Genomic DNA, 20,879 nt, shown 5'->3' on the forward strand with positions numbered 1-20,879 from the left:
AACTTTACATGGAAAAGAATCTAAGAACAATTTAAAAAATTTTTACATTTTGTAAACACAATAAAAATACAATGGTTTCAGGAAGCCATCTACTTCAGTACCCAGATTAAACAACTATCAATATTTCACCACACTTACTTCATTATTCATCCTCCCCTTTCTGCTGAATAAAATGTTTTATAACAAACCTCAGATTTCATGTCATTTCATCCCCATGTACTTAAGTAGGCATCTCTAAAACATGGACATTTTCTTAAATATTCAATATGCCATCCTCATACTTTTTTTTTTTTTAAGATTTTATTTATTTATTTGACACAGAGAAAGAGATCACAAGTAGGCACAGAGGCAGGCAGAGGAGGAGGGGGAAGCAGGCTCCCCGCTGAGCAGAGAGCCCCATGGGGGCCTCGATCCCAGGACCCTGAGATCATGACCTGAGCCGAAGGCAGAGGCTTAACCCACTGAGCCACCCAGGCGCCCATACTTTTGTTTTTGTTTTTGTTTTTTTAATTTATTTGTGAGAGACAGCATGAGAGGGGAGAAGCAGACTCCCTGTGGAGCTGAGAGCCCGATGCAGGACTCGATCCCAGGACCCTGGGATCATGACCTGAGCCGAAGGTAGTTGCTTAACCAACTGAGCCACCCAGGCACCCTGCCATTTTCATACTTAACAAAATTAATAATAATGCCATAGCAATATGAAATACCTAGTTCATATAGAATTCTCCTGATTCTTTGAAATTTCCCAAGTGGCAGATAAAGTAGACAAGATAATTTTGAAGAAAAACAGGTATGTTTAACTTCAGATTTCAAGGGTTTTGAAAGACAGTAGTAATTAAATACATTATAGCATCTGAGCAGGGATGGAAAAAAAAAAATAGTGTGCCCCAAAATGGATCCAAGTATATACTGGAACTCAGATTACAACTAAAGGCAAAACTTGGCATTACAACCCACCAGGAAAAGGACAGACTATACATAATGCTGGGACAGCAAGGAAAAAAATACCGGATCACCCTATTACACAAAATAGAAAAATTAATTCCAGATAAAATAAAGACCTAAATGTGAACAGCAGTGCTTTAAAATTTTTAGAAAATAGAACCCTTAATAACCTAGAGGTAGGCAAGCAGATAAAAAGGAAGCCCATAAAGGAAAAAAAAAATGGATAAACTCAACCAGAACAGAATTATAAATTTCTGTGTCCCAGAAGACACCATATATAAACAAAGTCTAGCCAAAGACTAGGAGAGGATACCTGCACTGCAAATTTCTGACAAAGGAGTAATGTTCAGAATATAATAAAGAATTCCACTAATCCATAGGAAGAAAAAAATTAAAGCACCCTAACAGAAAAACTGGTAGAAAAAAAGTCTAAAAAGCCAATAAATCTAAGAAAAGATGATCAATCTTACTGGTATTCAGAGGAATATTAATTGAAACAATCATATACCAATTTCGATCCAGGTAATTGAAAAATGTTGTAAAATCTGACAATACAAACATGGTAAGAATGTGGAGGGAGGTTAAACTTTGAAGAGCAATCTGACAATGTGGTGAGGGTGATGCTGTATATGCCCTAAAACAGCAACAACTCAGTTGGTTTCAAATATGGATATATTGTCTAAAGAAACTGACGTGAATAGTCATCTCTGTAGGACTATATTAAGGGAAAGCATAAAAAATAATAACAAAATAGCCTAAGTGTACATCAACAAGATTTTGACAGGCAAATTTAAGTGTAATTATATGATGGAATCTAATCACCAATGATCAGATATAAATCATATCTACATGTATCCATGTAGAAGATTTCAGCAATAATGCTGATTCAGGGGGCGCCTGGGTGGCTCAGTGGGTTAACCTCTGCCTTCCGCTCTGGTCACGATCTCAGGGTCCTGGAATGGAGCCCCACAACAGGCTCTCTGCTCAGCGGGGAGCCTACTTCCCCCCTCTCTGCCAGCTGCTCTGCCTACTTGTGATCTCTCTGTCAAATAAACAAATAAGATCTTTAAAAAAAAATAATGCTGAGGGGCACCTGGGTGGCTCAGCGGGTTAAAGCCTCTGCCTTGGGCTCAGGTCAGGATCTTGGGGTGCTGGGATGGAGCCCCGCATGGGGCTCTCTGCTCAGCGGGGACCCTGCTTCCTCCTCTCTCTCTGTCTACTTGTGATCTCTGTCAAATAAATAAATAAAATCTTTTAAAAAATAAAAAATAAAAAAAATTAATGTTGATTCAGAAAGACAAACTGTTAAAGAATATTTACATATGTGCGGGTGGATGGGCAGCCAGCCAGGCATTGAGAGAAATAATCTTGAAGGCCACCAATAGAGGGTTGGTTAAATAAATGGGGAATCATAAATTGAGTATGATCTTTTTAAAAAGATGAGGTAGACATCAATAATAATTTATTTTTTATAAATTTCAAAAGAAATTAAATATTCCACTTACCTCTAAACATACTTTTTTTTTTTTTCATTTTAAAGATTTTATTTATTTAACAGAGAGAGAGATCACTAGTAGGTAGAGCAGCAGGCAGAGAGAGAGGGGGAAGCAGGCTCTCTACTGAGCAGGGAGCTAGATGTAGGGCTTGATCCCAGGACCCTGAGACAATGACCCAAGTGGAAGGCAGACACTTAACCCACTGAGTCACCCAGGCACCCTATCCCTCTAAACACAGTTTAAAATTCCAAGATAAAATAGGTGAAAAAATACAGAAAATTCATTTTTTGTAAAATTAAACGTGCTAGTAAATAAACAAGTGTAAAACTTTATAGCAGAAAGACTAGATAATGTCTAAAATGAGGCTTCAAAGGAGTTAGGAATTTTGAAGGAGAAGAGAGATTCAAATGGCAACTGGAACAATAAGGAGGTAAGGACACCTGGGTGGCTCACTAGGTTAAGCCTTGGCCTCAGGTCGTTATCCGAGGGTCCTAGAATGGATCCCCACGTGGTGCTCCCTGCTCATGGAGGAGCCTGCTTCCCCGCTGCCTGCTGTTCCCCTGTTCCCCTGTGGGCGCTCTCTGTCCCCCTTTCTCTGACAAATAAATAAATAAAAGGAGGAGGTGGAGGTCACCCACCCCACCAAGAGACCTTGAGGTATGACCAAAACCTCTGAGAGGATTACTGACTTCAGTAGCACAGGAAAGAACAAGCAAACTGGCAGCAAAACACCTGGATTTAAATGCTAGTTTTAGCCATTAGTATCTGTGTCATTTTGACAATTACTCAATCTCTCTTAGTCTCAGGTATCTCAAGTGTAAAATAAGGATACTTTCCCTACTTCATATGCCTATATGGAGGTCTAAATGAAAAGAATGTAAGTGAAGATGCCTGACATGTAAAAAATTTGCTACATACGACCCAAGTTTCTTGAATAAATGCAAGTAAAAAAGCTACTAAATTCATTTTTTAAAAAGGCACATCAATGTTAATGCTCACGAAAGCCTTTCAAGGAAAATCTGTACACAGAAAATGCAGATGATACACATGACGAATGCAGGTGTGGCAGAAACCGTGACCTGGGAAGATCACAGCATTAAACAGTTCTGAGGAACCAGCACTTGGGTACTTGCTCCCCTTGCCTACATCTGAGATTATAAAGCAAACATAATATATAGGTTCCTCTTTATTTCCATTCCAATTAATGGAACAACAACAACAACAAAACTAATTCAACCCGAGTTCCATCCTAGAACACAAGACATTAATAAACTCCGTTTTCTCTGAAAATGACATAAATATCTCATTACCAGAGCACGGTCAAGAGTCGTACAAAGCCCAGGCATCAGCTCATACATACAGACATCTTCAGAAACTGAAGGAAAAATAACAGACAGTAACTCACTTTCTTAATGGCGACAATTTGGTTGGTGTTCTTGTCTCTGGCCTTGTAAACCGTGGCAAACTAGAGAGAAAAACAGAAATAATCTAAGTTTGTGGGAGCTTTTTTGTGTTTGCCTTTTTACTTCTTCAGCTCTGGAGAAGCAAAGACTTGGGGTTCTTGGAGCGGATTCGCGGCGGCGTGGAACGTGGTGAGGCAGGCCACTTCCCGTTCCAGTCTATCCTTCAGAAAGGACAGAGCCGCTTAGGGGCTCCCCTACAGGGTACACACAGGGGCAGCAGGTGCGTCTGGGCAGTCTCGTCCAAAAAGGAGTAGCCAGGTCAGTCCTCTCAATCCCACCAGAAAATCTGTGAGGGTGTGAGGCGGCCCGGCGTTCTCGGTTCAGAGCCCTGCGAATCCCATCCGAGAGCCTCACCTGTCCCTCCCCGAGGAAGTCCAGTTTCTCATAACGCTTTGCTCGCGACTTCACGTCCACCGCCATTCGTCGCACGAAACTCGGCTCCAACTGAAAGGGGCGAGCTTCCGCGACACCAGGAATTTAAAGCTACCTAAATACCTCCAACAGCAACTTCCGTTGAGTGAGAGCCGGCGCTTTATTAGCTCCGCCCCACTTCCGGTTTGGGCTTGGGTGCTGCTAAGTAAGTCCGGCTAGAGCCCGCCCTACGGAAGCTGCGCGGGGCAGGGTTCGTTGATTTTTCTGCGCCGTCCCCACCCTGTCACGCCGTAGTCTGTTGGTGCCGGAAGCGGTGTGTTTTCGCGGTTGACTATGTCACCCTGTTGCCGTTTTAACATAGATATCCCCTTCAGTACGGGGGATAGGTCAGCGTTCTGATATGATGTTCTGAGTTCGGGGTTTAATAGGTGTGTGTGAGTGTGGAAGACTTGACCTTATCCCTGATCTCGCTGTCTGGTTCTTGCTCGAGGGCGTCCGTCGCCATGGTTGCTATAGACGCTTAGCGTCGCAATCGCCGGTTACTTAGAAGAGAGCCCAGTTCTTAAGAGCTGGTCAAAACGCTTTCTCAGTTCAGTCCTTTGAGAAGGACTACCCGGGAAACAAAATCCAAGTCAACTGAAGAATTCCGTGCCGCGGAACAGAATTCTGGCCGTCAGTTTTTTTCCCTATAAAATGGTAATAATAAGCTACATCGTACCTGGTTGTGACGACTAAATAAAACACCCAGAAAGTTAAGACATTGTAAGTGCTCAATTGTTAATTTTGAGCAGTACTCAACTTTGATTCTCATAAGTTTTCATGCATATTAACACATTAAACACATAACTCACTTACTTATGGAATGTATATTGAGCACTAACTATGTGCTGGGCTCTGTTGCAGACTGAGAAATCGGCAGGGAAAAAAGATCCATGCTTTCCAACGGAAAGAAATAAAATACGTTATGATACATACTATTAAGTGCTACAGCGATTATAAAGTAGGGAAAGGGGATAAGGTAGGACTTCAGTTTAAAAACAGGGTGTTAAAAGACATCACTGAAAAGCCACTGCAAAAAAAAAATCATATATATATATATGTATATATATATATATGTCACTGTAGTTCTCAGCAAAGTCGTATGACCTGACTTAATGTTTTAGAAAGTTCACTATGGTTGTTTTTAGAGACAACATAGATTTAGAGAGCAAAAAAAGGAAGGCCAGTGAAAGAATTGTTGCAGTTATCCAGATAGCTATGTAAGATTTGGCTTCTAGCCAATAGGATTTTACAAATTTAACAAATTCTAGCCAATAGGATTTGACAAATTCTAGCCAATAGGATTTGACAGACTGCATATGGGTTGTGGAGGAAAGAACTGGTAATTCTAAGGTTTTGAGCTGAAGCATTTAATGTTTCTGAGAGATAACAATATTCATTTGTGGTGAAGAAGGCAGCAGAATACTAAGGTTCATAGTTTAGTCAAGGTAATACAGAGTAAGGATTGAGTTCTTGCTCTAGATCTAGACTACTTGCATTTGAATACTAGCCTCACAAGTATTCAGTCACTAGATTTATTACTTGGGCAAAATATTTAACGTTTTTGTTCCTAGTTTCCTCATTTGTAATAGGACTACTCATTGGGTTCCTGCAAGGCTGAAATGTTTTACATTTCCAAAACCCTTAGAAAAGTGTCTTGACAGTTCTGTTCCTTAGCTATCACATAACTATTACTGGTCACCTTCCAGCTCTGTCACTGGTTTTTTATTGAGTTTTGTTACATTCATAGGCAAAATTCTCATACATTGCACAAAACGCTATCCTTTTACCATTTATCTCTTGCGTCAAGATATACCTAATGATACATGGTATCATAGAACGCAGGTCGAAGTTGCTTCCGAAAGTCATCACTTTAACAGTAAATTAACTTCACTTGTAGCAGGAATAAGCTAAATAGTGAGCTAAATGTCATGGTACACTTGTGAGGCTAGAAGTTCTAAAGTGTATCATGGCATATGAATTGATAATCACTGCATTATACTATGCTGCTAAGTAAATTCCTATGTGGGGACATTTTAAGTACGGTAAAAAGGGCAGTTATTTAGGTAAAAGTCTAGGTTCAGTAGGTCACTGTATGTATAAAAGGCCATTCAGCATCTGTAAAGCATTATCCAGTTTACAAAGCACTTGCAGGTATTAGCAACAGCCAGCTTTCAAGATGGCCCCAATGAAATCTTTCCTTCTGGTATCAATGCACTTATGCAGTTTATTCCCAGTGAAACAGACTGTTCTGTGTGACCTGTAGAATATGTCAGAATTGAGTTCATCTAACTTTTAAGTAGATCATAAAAGGCATTGCTCCTTCTGCCTTGCATGCTTAGATCATGTGCTCTGGGTGAAGTCAGCCTTCATGTAAGAGTTCAATCAGGTAGAGGTCTACATGGGGAAGAACTGGAACCTCCGGCCAATGGCCATCATCAACTTGGCGGTCATATGAGTGAGTCACCCTGGAGGTAAATCATCTAGCTCCAGTCAAGCCTTCAATAATTGCCACCCCAGCTGGTCTCTGATTACAACCTCCTGAAAGATATGGAGAGCTGTCCAGCCAAACTGCTTCATAAATCCAGACCCAGAGAAAAAAAATGACCTGTTAAGTGATTATTGTTTTTGCCACATTTTGAGTTTTCAGTCATTAAGTTTTGATTTGCTACAAAGTAATACACCATAGGGACACCTGGATGGTTCAGTCAGTTAAGTGTTTGCCTTCAGCTCAGGACATGATCCTAGGATCCTGGGATCCAGAGCCACATCAGTCTCCTTCCTCAGTGGGAAGCCTGCTTCTCCCTCTGTCTCTGCCTGCCACTCCCCTGCTTGTGCTCTGACAAATAAAAGTGGGAAAAAAAAGTAATACACAATGCACTAAATGGATCCTATCATATTGTATAGCATTAGGGAGGAAATCTGAAGCTTGAACAAATTCAGCAATTTGTGGATGGTTATATATATTTATGTGCTCGTCTCCTAAATGAAAATACAGGCTATTTAAAGCTAAGCCAGAATTCCTTCTATACCATCCTCTTTGGGAGCTCACCCTATGACACCAATTCCCACTGAACATGCCTTTTTGCCATACTTGTGCTCATAAATTCTGTAAAAGTGAGAAATTTTTTCATTGTGACATTCATGGCTGGAGCTATAGTAAAGATGGCCTTCAGACAGTTCTAGTATGGGGCTTCTGACTGCTGGCCCACGGAATCACAGAAGTCACTCTTCATTATCTGAACCAACTCTGTTTCAGAAAGCAAAAAAAATGACCTTGGTTTCCTGTAAATGAAATGTAAAAATTAAGGGGGAAAAAAGAGAATAGGGCTAACTTTAAAGAATATATTCCAAATAAGTTTTTAAATGACAACAGAAAAATCATCAATCACATTGTTTTTCTGAGTCACCAGAACAGCTTATTTCTAGTACCAAACACCTATCTCATATTCAACCAGGGCAACATTTATACTAGGTCACAACAGAGAACTCATAGGAGAAGCAGATAAACTATGGAATAGCAAAAAAAAACAAAACAAAAACAAAAAAAATAATAAAACAAACAGGCAAATGAGCAATACTCAACAACAATTCGACTCTAATACCCATGAGCTACCCTTACTATTAGGAATGACTTCCTTAAAGCATATTCTAGAAATCATTCAAGGTATGGAAGAAAATTTATTTAGCTTTGTGAGGCTTTACTTTCACAATAATACATACCCTTGGCACTCTAAGACCCTATTAAAGTTTCATAAATTGCCTTAATAAGGCAAATATTTAGGTTGATTTTATGAGACTTTCAGACATTTAAGTTTGAGAAAGTTAGTGGTTTTCAGAATTTGCACACATGACGACAATCAAAACAGTAAAATAAATCAAAGAATGAGACTTTCTTAACAGTCCTAATAATATAGTAAGTTGCAATGTCTAATCAAACATCTATTCCTAGGTTTATATTTATTTTGATCCCATATTTTCCATTTTAAACTCTGGCATTTTCTTCTGAATATAGGTTACAAATAATCTTTTGTCTTAACTCCCAGTTTTAATACCACAAAGTCACCTGTTTTACCTTGACTATATTTTTATTACTTAGTGTAGGATATGCTTTTTAAACTAGTTATACTCCAGTAACTCTGTGAATGAAAAAATGTTAAGAAAACTAAGAACAAATAATGGAGTCATTCTTTCATTGATCCTCATCCAATTTCAGGAAAATCACTTCCCCAAGCAGCAATTCTCTCTGATAAAAACCTGTGATAGTTTACTAGATACTGTGTACTTTTAATAGCTCCAACACTGGAAATACTTGATAATTGAGAGGAAATTAATAGGCTAACATTTAAAAATGTATACTTTAATAAGCATATAAACAATTAGGTAAGCTTTTGCAGAAGCTGACCAAGATACATATATTAGAAGATACAACTATCCATCTAAATTTTCTATATTTCATTTTTTTTTTTTGCAGAGTATTCAAGTTGTTTGCTATATAATTTCTCATGTGCCATTTTGGATTTTTGGACAGTCTTTATTGTAAAGACTATTTTTTTGTCTGATGACAAATAGCAGCCACACTGTCAGTGATTATTCCGGACCTCCACGCTGAAAAGGAAAAAACAAAGCAAAAAATTAGGTGTTAAATTCATAGAAGAAATGTTTTCAAGGTGACTATACAAATTTACACCATTTTAAGCAAATGACCTTTAGGGTTTAAAAAAACAATTTCAGGGACACCTGGGTGGCTCAGTTGGTTAAGCAGCTGCCTTCGGCTCAGGTCATGATCCCAGCGTCCTGGGATCGAGTCCCACATCAGGCTCCTTGCCCCGCAGGGAGCCTGCTTCTCCCTCTGCCACTCTGTCTGCCTATGCTCACTCGCGCGCTCTCTCTCTCTGACAAATAAATAAATAAAATCTTTAAAAAAAAAAAAATAAAAAAATAAAAAAATAAAAAAACAATTTCAATTTTTCATTTCTCTTAGGCACTCCTATCAATGTTATAAACAATTTCTGATCTGGAAAGGACTCAAGGTTGACCCTGATCGGTGGGCCTCAAATTTCTTGGTCTCAGCAGCCCTTCACACTGAAAAATTACCAAGGACTCTACTGAGCTTCTTTCATGTGTTACGGTTATTACTACTTCCCATATTATACTTCCACACATATATTCCTTCATGAACCTCTACTGAGGGCTTGTACATGGTTTACTTCTCATAGTCCGGGCCTGACTATCTTGGTCTTAGCTATTGACCCACCATGACAAGGTGATGGAAGAGCAAGAAAATCAGCCTATGAAATTCCAAAAGCCAAAAATGTTCACGTGTTTTGATAGTACTAAAATAAAGAGCAATGACATACTTGGATAAATTCAATTTCTTCTTGAGATACAAGTTTCCTTCTGTATTTCTGAGGTAATGTTTTTATTATTTCTGCAGTGTCTGGTGGACCCTGATGCATCAGCAAATCTGGTGATTTACTTCCCTTAGAATGCTGTGAAATTGAAGAAGAGTGAGATGGTAGTCCTGCTGATCTCAAAACTTCTGATACTGAAAAAAAAATGTAGTTAGAGAAATAAATTGTTCAGGTATCTTAAAATACTATTTTGAGTTATCTATTATTGAGTAAGCAAGTCATTCTTCAAATGCTAAGTGTAATTCTAACAGGTATTACTGAGTAACTTAGTTGGGTAAAGTTCATTTTAAATAAGGAGGTAGCCTTAAGCGAATGAATTACTAAAACAAGTTTGTAAAATAATAACATTTCTATGTAGTGGAGTTCAACCCATATAGATAATCTACATGACCTAAATTTTGTCAAATGGTGGCATTTATAGTTAAAAATATCCCTATAAGGGATGCCTGGGTGGTTCATTCAGTTAAGCGACTGCCTTTGGCTCAGGTCATGATCCCAGGGGCCTGGGATCCCTGCACAGTGGGAAGCATGCTTCTCCCTCTCCCACTCCCCCACCTGTGCTCTCTGTCAAATAAATAAAATCTTTAAAATATATATGTACATATATATTTATATATATCTTTATATATATCTATATATAGAGAGAGATATATATCCTTATAAAACTTGTTAAGCTCCTCCCTGAATTGAAGATCAAATATCTTATAATAAAAACAGGGACAAGAATAATGATTACTAAGTAATGTATAGAGTTGTTGAATCACTATATTGGGCACTGTAAATTAACTATACTGGAATTTTAAAAAAAAAACAGAGACAAAGGACTGGGTAAAATGGACAGAAAAGAGGAGAACAACTTGTTCAGAATCTTGAGTTACTTTATAGGCAATGATTGCTCAGGGCTAAGGCAGTCTTCATCTATTGAGTGAATGAGTAAATGAGTGAATGAAAAAGAAGGTCAGCTGGGAGAAAAATATAGGAATGGCTACTGTTCTTCACAATCTCTCCAATGTAAGCAAGGGATAGTCTTTTCAAGGACAGAAGAAAGGAAAGAACAAAAATTTCCCTATATAAAATCAATATCCTTAAAAATTCAGAGACATTTCTGTTGAGTCACCACTTTTTTAAATGGAGGTAATAAGTTAATTTCTACTTGCATAAAACCTAGCAGACCACTGTGATCTAAGCTACAATGGACTCATGGATTTTAAAATGAGAAATAATGCCTATAACAGCATATTCATATATAAAAATGCTTGTACATATATATATATTTTAAAAATCTGAAGTATAACTTACCATTAGGTTTAGGATTGTCTCTTCTGTCAGGGAATCTTATTAATGGAGTATGTGGCTTGACTACCTAAAGGAAAATTTAAAATACATGGAAAAAAAAGATGAAGCACTAAAACCATTAACTATAAAAGAAACCACCTACTGAGCTTCACAGATACCTTTGTTAAAATAAACTTAGTATTTCACAGCAACTTTAAATCTTACTATTTTACTCTTCCCCCACCAGGAAAGCTGGTCTATAAACTATTAATTTGTTTATCTTATCTGCTCTTCATAGTAACTTTGGACTTTACACTTACCTTATATTTTACTATACTACCAACTGACCTCAAAAACAATCCTATGGAGGCATCTGGGTGGCTTAGCTGGTTAAGCAACTGCCTTCGGAGTCCTCAGATCAAGTCCCGCATAGGGCTCCCAGCTCTGCAGGGAGTCTCCTTCTCCCTCTGACCTTCTCCCCTCTCATGCTCTCTCTTACTTGCTCTCTCTCTCAAATAAATAAATAAAATCTTTAAAAAAAAAAAAAAAAACAACAACCCTATGAAAAAGATGACACAGATCTTATGTTGCATGACATGTATTGCCCTGCTGCCTGGTAAGAATTCGAAGTTTCCTGACTTGTATTGAGTTTGTTTTCCTACTATGTCAATATCTAGCAGTGTAAAATAGGGTAAAAAGCATACTAAAAATTAGGTCATTAAGAAAATACTTTTTCTAAAAAAAAAAAAAATACTTTTTCTGGGATGCCTGGGTGGTTCAGTCAGTTAAGCACCTGCCTTCAGCTCAGGTCATGATCCCAGGGTCCATGAATCAAGTTCTACCTTGGACTCCGTGCTCAGTGGGGAGACTGCTTCTCCCTTTGCCCCCCATTCCCCTGCTTGTGCTCTTGCTCTCTGACAAATAAATAAAATTTTTAAAAGAAAATATTTTTTCTGACTACAAAAGTTAACACATGTTCTGTGTAAAAAAATTGGAAGAAATGGAGAAAAGCACAAATAAGAAAACACTGTCTATAATCCCCAAGCCCACATAAAACAATTTAAACATTTTGTTAGCGCTTTTGGTCTGAGGGCTATACCCACGGTAATACATATTTTTAGAATATTGTTTTTATAACAAATATTTGCAGAGTATTACTGTTTTATCCCTAGAATTCCAGATAATGCTATAGAGGAACTTAAATGGATCTTTCAATATTAAATTTTCTGAATACACAATGCTAAGACTCTGATGAACAGCACTATTTGCATCTAAAGTAATCTCTAAGTTGCTCTGTAACTAGTGCTAGTGAGATATGTTTATCTGCAAAATATTGTATATATGTATTACATATTAGTTTATATGAGTACAGAAGTAAATAGGTTCGTTGGGTTGGGCCTGAAACCACCACCATAACTGTGCTGCTGTAAGAAAATGCTAGAATAGAGTTGTCTCCCACAGTATAAGGGCACACACAAGTCTTTCATGCTAAAAAATGAAAGTCTAATGTAATATTGTGTGTCAACTGTACTTAAATAAAAAAATTTTTTAAAAGATTTTATTTATTTATTTGACAGAGATCACAAGCAGGCAGAGAGGCAGGCAGAGGCAGAGAGAGAAGCAGACCCCCCACTGAACAGAAAGCCCGATGTGGGGCTCGATCCCAGGACCCTGAGATCATGACCTGAGCCAAAGGCAGAGGCTTTAACCCACTGAGCCACCCAGGTGCCCCGCTTAAATAAAAATTTTTAAAAAACCAATTATCCCTCTAGTCACTATTTTTCCTTTTTCATAGCCAAGCTTCTTGAAATAATGTTCTATCCATCCATTTTCAATACCCCATTTAAAAGTTTTAAACATGTTCAACAGCTTTCAAGATAAACTTCAAACTCACATTTGTCATTCACAGGCCCATCCTGATCTGGCATCTACTTACCTCTCAAGCCTCAATCCCCACCACTGCCTTACATACATTTTTTAAAAAAAGGTTTTATTTATTTATTTGACAGAGAGAGAGATCACAAGCAGGCAGAGAGGCAGGCGGGGGGTGGGGAACAGGCTCCCTGCTAAGCAGAGAGCCTGATGTGGGGCTTGACCCCAGGACCCTGAGATCATGACCTGAGCCGAACGCAGAGGCTTTAACCCACTGAGCCACCCAGGCGCCCCTGCCTTATATACCTTTTATTCCAGGTATTCTGAAGTACTTTTCTGTTCCCTATTCATCATGCCATTTCATCCCATTCAATCTACAGCTTGTGTTCCATGCCAGGAAATCTATCCTCAGTCCCGCCCTGCTTCCATGCCCCTGCTTTCATCTGTTTATTAATTTTTTAAAGTTTTAAGATTTTATTTATCTATTTGAGAGAGAGCAAAGGGGAGTGAAAGAGAGAGCATGAACAAGGAGACAAGGAGAGGGAGGAGAAGCAGACTCCCGGCTGAGAAGGACACCTGACGCAGGGCTCGATCCCAAGACCCTGGTGGTATCATGACCTGAGCTGAAGGCAAACACCTAACAGACTGAGACACCCAGGTGTCCCTCATCTGTTGATCTGTTAAAACAATCAAATATCACTTCCCTCTAAAAAGCTTTCCTGATTTTAAAGTGTGATTTTAAAACTCCCCCTCTGGGGGCGCCTGGGTGGCTCAGTGGGTTAAAACCTCTGCCTTCGGCTCAGGTCATGATCTCAGGGTCCTGGGATAGAGCCCCGAGTCGGGCTCTCCGCTCAGCGGGGAGCCTGCCTCTCTGCCTGCTTGTGATCTCTGTCTGTCAAATAAAAAAAATCTAAAAAAAAATAAAGTTAAAAAAAAAAAACAAAACTCCTCCTCTGGGTTTCCATGGCATCTGTGCCAATATATCTGTGGGATACATTCCTAGGAAAGAGACTGCTGAGTCAAAAGAGAAAAAAGCCAATCTTGAGAGGTATTGGTAGATTTTCTTTCAGAGTTTATACTGTTTTACATTCCCATATTGGATCCTAGAGTGACCGACCAATGAGTGCCTGCTTACACACAGCCTTCACAACAGACTTGTGTTATCTGACTTGTACATTTTTAATCAAATCTCAGTGAGGAAAAATGTTATCTCCATGTAGTTTTCATTTTCAGCTATCTTACCATAAGTAAGGCTGTTCATCTTTTCGTATGGTTAAGAGCATTTTCATTTCTTTACCTGTGAAGATTATATTCATAGCTCTTGCCTATTTTTCTATGCTTTTAAGTTCTTTATATAGTATGCTTATAAACTCTTTCTCTGTTGCAAATTTTTTACCTAGTTTTTTTTTAGTTGAATGGTTTTTATTTTTTTGGATGAGTAAACGTGTTTGTATTTTTTTTCTTTCCAGTACAGCACACATTATCAGTTTTTTCCCCTTAATACACCTTGATTTTTTTTTTAAAGATTTTATTTTAGGGGCGCCTGGGTGTCTCAGTGGGTTAAAGCCTCTGCCTCTGGCTCAGGTCATGATCCCAGAGTCCTGGGATGGAGCCCCCCATTGGGCTCTCTGCTCTGCAGGGAGCCTGCTTCCCCTGCCCCCCCCCGCCTCTCTGCCTATTTGTGATCTGTCAAATAAATAAATAAAATCTTAAAAAAAAAAAGATTTTATTTATTTATCTGACAGAGAGAGACACAGGCAGAGGAAACACAGGCAGAGGGAGTGGGAGAGGGAGAAGCAGGCTCTCTGCTGAGCAGGGAGCCTGATGCGCGGCTCCATCCCAGGACTCTGGGATCATGACATGAGCCAAAGGTAGACGCTTAACGACTGAGCTACCCAGGCCCCTGTATCTTGATTTTATTTTATTTATTTATTTGTTTGTTTTTTATGTATCTTGACTTTAAAGCATAGCTGGGTAAGTTTTCACTGTTCCTGTTATAAAGAAAGTCTTGTTTTCATTTGGTATTGCATGGTATTGTTTCTTTTAATTTTCAATTCTGAAATAATTACGGAATCATAGGAAGTTGCAAAAAATGTACAGGGAAATTCCTGATAACTTCATTCAGTTTCTTCTACAGTAGTATCTTACATATCTATAGCACAATATCAAAACATTAAGATATCAGATCCCTTTGCAATTTATCACTTCCTCCCCAACTAACCCCTGGCAACCACTGATCTTTTTACTGTCTCCAGTTTTCTTTTCCAGAAGGTCACATATTTGGAATCATAAAGTAGTCTTTCAGTTTGGTTTCTTTCACTCAGTAACATGCATATAAGTTTCCTCCATGTCTTTTCATGGCTTGATAGCAAATTCCTTTTTAGTGTTGGATAATATTCCATTGCCTGGATGTATCACAGTTTATGTATCTATCCACCTACTACTAAAGGACATCTTGGTTGCTTCCAAATTTTGACAATTATGAATAAAGCTGCTATACATATCCATGTGCAGGTTTCTATGTAGATGTAAGTTTTCAACTCATTTGGGTAAACAGCAAAGTGCAATTGTTTGATCATATAGTTAAAGTATATCAAGTTTTTAAAGAAACTGCCAAACTGCCTTCCCAAGTGGCCATACCATATTACATTCTCAGCAGGAGCAAATGAGTGCCTAGTGCTCCACATCTTTGCCAGCATTTGGTAGTATCCACATTCTTCTGGATTTCGGCCACTCTAACAGGTATGAAGTGATATTTCTTTGCTGTTTTAACTTGCAAATCCATGATAACATATGATGTTGAGCACCTTTACATATGCCTGTGATCTGTCTTTGATGAGAGTCTGTCCAGGGCTTTTGGCCATTTTGTTGTTGTTGTTTTTAAGTGGGCCCCACAGCCCAGCATAGGGCTCAAACCCAAACTCAGGACCTTGTCAAGACCTGAGCTAAAATCAAGAGCCAGACATTTAATGGAATGAGCAACCTAGGCACCCCACCCATTTTTAAATCAGGTTGTTTTCTTGTGTTAAGTTTTAAGAGCTCCTTTTTTTTTTAATTAAAGATTTTATTTGACAGAGAGAGAAATCACAAGTAGACAGAGGCAGGCAGAGAGAGGGAGAAGCAGGCTCCCCGCTGAGCAGAGAGCCCGATGCGGGGCTCGATCCCAGGACCCTGAGATCGTGACCTGAGCTGAAGGTAGAGGCTTAACCTACTGAGCCACCCAGGTGCCCCAAGTTTTAAGAGTTCTTTGTATAATCTGGATTATGGTCCTTTATTGGTTTTTTGCAAATATTTTCTCCCAGTCTGTGGCTTGTCAACTCACTATCTTAACTGTCTTTTGTGGACAAGATTTTAATTTGAATGACATTCAGCTTATCAATTACTTCTTTCACATTATCATGTCTTTGGTATTGTATCTAAAAAATCACATCTAGGGATGCCTGGGTGGCTCACTTCACTGGGCCTCTACCTTCGGCTCAGGTCATGAACTCAGGGTCCTGGGATCCAGCCCCACAGCGGGCTCCCTGTTCAGCAGGGAACCTGCTTCTCCTCCTGCCTCTGCCCTTCCCCCTGCTTTTATGCTCACATGCACGCACACTCACTTTCTCTCTGTCAAAATAAATAAAATCTTTAGAAAAATAAATTAAAAATTAAAAATTAAAAAATTCAGGCAAACCTAAGATCATCTACATTTTTAAAGTTATTTCCTAGTTTTATAGTTTTACATTTACATACAATTCTATGATCCATTTTGAGTCAATTTTTGTGAAGGGTATAAGGTTTGTGTCTAGATTCATTTTTTCCAAGTGAATATCCAGTTGTTCCACAACATTTATTGAAAAAACTATCTTTTCTCCATCTATTGTGTTTGCTCCTTTGTCACAGTTCAGTTAAATAGCTTTTAATTTTTACCTTTCTAAGTCTCTTAGTTTGAGGGATGCCTCATATATAGCATAGCACTGGATAGGTATTTGCTAGCCAATTTGAGAGTAATTTTCTTTTTTTTTATAGTTTTTTTTTTTAAGATTTTATTTATTTATTTGACAGAGAGAGATCACAAGTAGGCAGAGAGGCAGGCAGAGCGAGAGAGGAAGGGAAGCAGGCTCCCTGCCGAGCAGAGAGCCAGACGGGGGGCTCGATCCCAGGACCCCAGAATCATGACCTGAGCCGAAGGCAGAGACTTTAACCTACGGAGCCGCCCAGGCGCCCCTGAGAGTAATTTTCTAAAGGGGATTTAGATCATTTACATTTACAGATATAATTCACAAGTTTGGTATATTTTGTCATATCATTTTACGATTATTTAAATATAAATTCCTTTGTCATATCATCTTTTTCTTTGCTTTCATTTGTGGGATTTTTTTTTAATTTGGAAAGAATTATAAATTATGCTTTTGTGCATTTATATTTACATTACTACCTTTACATAATACCCTTAATGGCCACCTTCTGAGATACGACCCATTGGTACATTACTATGAGAAAGAACGAAAGCAGGTGATATAGTGATCTCTTCTCTGCTTCCCTTCCCGTCTTTTACTACCAGTTAATAACCAGGGGCAAGTGTATTCCAGCTTTTGTATACTCTCCCCCTTATTCCTCCATTTTAGAAGCTGAATTAGAGCTATACTGTCAGAACAATAGTATTACCAACAAGTCTTTTCACCATATCTCCATTATTTAGTCTTGTTCTTACAGTCACATAATTCAATGTTCATATCCATTTCCTATGTTGAAACAACTCTGAGTACAACTAAGTATTCCTCAGTTGTCTTTCATTCTCTGGGAGATCTAGTAGGAAGGGCTGCAGGGAACAATATTCCCTGAGTTAGTGAAGGTGTAGCAGGGTTTGTAGCCTTTACAACTTGAAGGTCAATGTAGCTAGATACATCTCTGGTTAATATTTTCCATCCTTAACTACCTTACATATGTTATCTGCATGTCCTCCTTTATGAACTATTATTGTTGTAAACTCTGATAACTTTTGTTCTCTTTTAAGTGCTTGGTCTTGTAGCCTGGATCACCCAAACTTTTTCTTTTTCTCCTTTAAAATCTGAAGATTCCACAGGCTCCTGGGTGGCTTAGTCAGTGGGGCATCCAACTCTTGGTTTCAGCTCAAGTCATGACCTCAGGGTCCTGAGATCCAGCCCTGTGTGCATCAGGCTCTTCGCTCGGTGGTAAGTCAACTTGTCTCCCTCTCTCTCTGCCTTCCCGCCCCCACCCCCATGGGAGTGCTTACACACGTGCTCCCTCTCTCTCAAATACATAAATTTTAAAAAACCAAACCAAACCAAACCTCAAGATTCTACTAGAATATATCCATTAGTCAACTACAGTTGATTAATTCTCTTAAGCCTAAGGTATAGTTTTAAGTCTTCTTTTATATCAGACAAGTTTTATTAAGTTATACGTTTTGAGACTTGTTCTATTTGCTTTTACTTTTTCAGGGACTACTTATTATGCAAAAGTTGCATCTTCCTGTTTTTATCTACTTCTGTGACTTCCTTTGAATTGGTCTAATCTTTTCCTTTTTCTGTGATTTTTTTTTCCTTTTCCTCTTTTCATGCACTATTTCCTTTAACAAAACTTCTGAGTTGCCTATTTACCTTTATATTCCTTCTACTTTAGTATTTACTTCTGGAAAGTTCTTTTAATTCTTCACTGAGTTCTGAGCTGTATTGTCCCTAAAATCTTAACCTAAAATCTAACCTCAACCACAACCTTTTAGTGTGTAACTCTTCTCTGTTACTTCCCACTGTAAGCTTCACCAAACCCTTCATTTCCTTGATTGTTCCTTTTTCCGGTCAACTGGTTCCGCCGTGACTTTACCTACTTTCTTATCTAGCCTAGGACCCAGGAACCATTCAATATTCTATTACCAGCACTCTCAACCTCCTTCCCGGAGGTGTATCTTCACCTCACTTGTAAATCTCAAACCCTGAATTAATCCAACTACCTTTCTTCCCATGTCTCATGCAGCCAAATGATTTTGTAAATGATAAATTACCACCTTTTTGCTTACATTAGTCCAAATATAAAAAATATATATATGCTTGCCATTCCGTCATTTTTATATATCTTCTTGTAGATATATATAGTCATTTCTCTTAGGTATAAACCTAGGAGTAAAATTACTAGGTTACAGGGTAGGTATGTTTAATTACTAGAGACTGACAAAACAGATTTCCAAAGTGGCCATACGAATTATAATCCTACCAGCAACAATGAGGGTTTCCGGTGCTTCACAATGTCATCTCTTGGTATTGCCAGTTTTTAAAATTTTAATAACTTTAGTAGATGCAGTGGCACTTCCTGGCTTTAATTTGTATTCTCCTGGCAAGAATTAAGTAGAACATCTTTTCCCATGCTTATTGCTCATTTTTGTATCTTCTTTTGTGCAGTTTCAACTTTTTAACCCATTTATAAATTGAGCTATATATTATGGATATGTATGGTTATACATATGGGTACCAGTCCTTTGTTAGAGGTTCTCCTTGTCCTCACAGAATCTTTAATTAGTTAATGCTCAATATCTACCTACTGAAATAAGTGAGGATCATTCCTTGCAATGGGACCGAAGGCTGGGATCTAGGATTATCTTTCAAACCGAAACAAGGGAACAGGCTGTGTAAAACCACCACAAATGTGCAGGTTGTGTCCCTTTATATGTTAAGTTTACCTCTCCTATTCAATTTAGCCATCACTGCTGGAGAAGCAAATACAAAAGCTATCAGGAGTTGGTAAATGATGTGTGGATTAACAAAGTTCCTCTAAGCTACCAATCTAAACTGAAGGGGAAAAAAGCTTGACAACAAAAGGCTTGGGAAAGCACCAACCATACATGTTTTAATGCATGTAAAACACTGCAGATAAACTTAAATAATATCTTTCCCCCTTTCAATTCCCCCCACCCAGCCAGGAACTAGATGCTGGGATTGGTGGGGGAGGACAGGCCCGGGGTGAGTTCCCAGCCCACAGGCCAGTTCTCAGGCTATTCCCAAGACCTTGAAGGGACACCGGGTCAGATACAAGGTTCGCTTCCTTCCACTCGCCGTTACCGCCTTCCTTACGATTGGCTCATCCGGGACATCACAGACCATGCTAAACGTCGATTGGCCAGACTACTGCCAGGGCAGCTTAGCCCGCCGACTCCTAAGAGGGGTACGGAGGGCCTGGCAGAGTATGGTCCGGGGACGCCGCAGCTGTTCTGCGCCTACCTGCTGATACACTTCAGTCCTGCAGCATGGCTTGAAGCCTCAGCTATAGTCCCGGCTCACTGCCCGACCCAGTGGGCTCAAGGTCCAATTCTCACACATACCCCCGCGCCGCTTCGCTGGCGCTACCCAAGGCCGCGGTGACCGCGCAGCCTCCGCCACCGCCTTGTCTCCCCAGCGCCTTTACTATAATCAGCAGTATCCCTACCACCCACGGTGCGAAAAAGCGACAAAATTTCCTTACCTGAACGACCCTGCTGGCAGACGCCATCTTGCTGCCCATCATGACCCCGGGATGGGGCAGCTTCCGGGGCGCTAGCTAGGCGCAGAGATAACAGGAGTCCTGGGCAGCTGGGGGCGGGCCCTGCCTGTGGCGTCATGGAGGAGGGACGAGCCGGCGAACCCGGTGGGATCGTCCTCCCTGGCGGAGCTAACCCACCCTCTGCGCCTGACCCCGCCCCGCCCCGCCCCGCTCCGCTTTCCGGCTAGGAATTGCCCCACGCGCTTCCCATTGTTCAGTTTTGCAGATGAAGGTGTGTGGTGTTCCGTGTGTTTTGCACATCAGCCTATGAGTAAATTAGGGCCATTTCCTTCCCCAGATAGCCAGATTCTAATTTAAGTAGTGTCCAAAATTTAACCTGAAACCAAATACGAAGTCACGTGGCTTCCTAAAATGAACAGTCTTGTTAAAACTTGGGAGTTAGGAGTACCTGGGTGGCTCAGTTGGTTAAGCAACTGCCTTCAGCTGGGGTAATGATCCTGGAATTCCAGGATGGAGTCCCGCATTGT

General features: G+C 39.6%; 2 protein-coding genes across 10 annotated transcripts in view; both read right to left on the reverse strand.

The window, feature by feature from the left end:
- The window catches only part of CDK7 (cyclin dependent kinase 7), a 40,340-nt gene extending 35,767 nt beyond the window's left edge, over positions 1 to 4,573 (reverse strand). For 4 of the 9 annotated variants that reach the window (XM_080803931.1, XM_080803927.1, XM_080803929.1 and 1 more), the window contains exons 1-2: positions 4,259 to 4,452; positions 3,847 to 3,906 (exon numbers count right to left, since the gene is read on the reverse strand). In XM_080803931.1, the coding sequence (XP_080660057.1) occupies positions 3,847 to 3,906; positions 4,259 to 4,324 (126 nt within the window). In that variant the 5' untranslated portion in view covers positions 4,325 to 4,452. Of the gene's footprint in view, positions 1 to 3,846; positions 3,907 to 4,258 lie in introns of all 9 variants that reach the window. The other 5 variants (XM_080803934.1, XM_080803932.1, XM_080803935.1 and 2 more) reach the window with 3 other exon arrangements.
- Positions 4,574 to 7,646: 3,073 nt separating this feature from the next.
- Positions 7,647 to 20,566, reverse strand: KGD4 (alpha-ketoglutarate dehydrogenase subunit 4). Its single transcript, XM_080803657.1, has 4 exons — positions 20,335 to 20,566; positions 11,029 to 11,092; positions 9,676 to 9,863; positions 7,647 to 8,923 (listed from the first exon to the last, which is right to left on the reverse strand). Exons 1-4 carry the CDS (start codon positions 20,374 to 20,376, stop codon positions 8,906 to 8,908), a joined length of 312 nt encoding a protein of 103 aa, XP_080659783.1. The 5' UTR covers positions 20,377 to 20,566; the 3' UTR covers positions 7,647 to 8,905.
- Positions 20,567 to 20,879: the final 313 nt, after the last annotated feature.

This window comes from Martes martes, assembly GCF_963455335.1.
Source record: "Martes martes genome assembly, chromosome: 5".
Lineage (NCBI taxonomy): Eukaryota > Metazoa > Chordata > Mammalia > Carnivora > Mustelidae > Martes > Martes martes.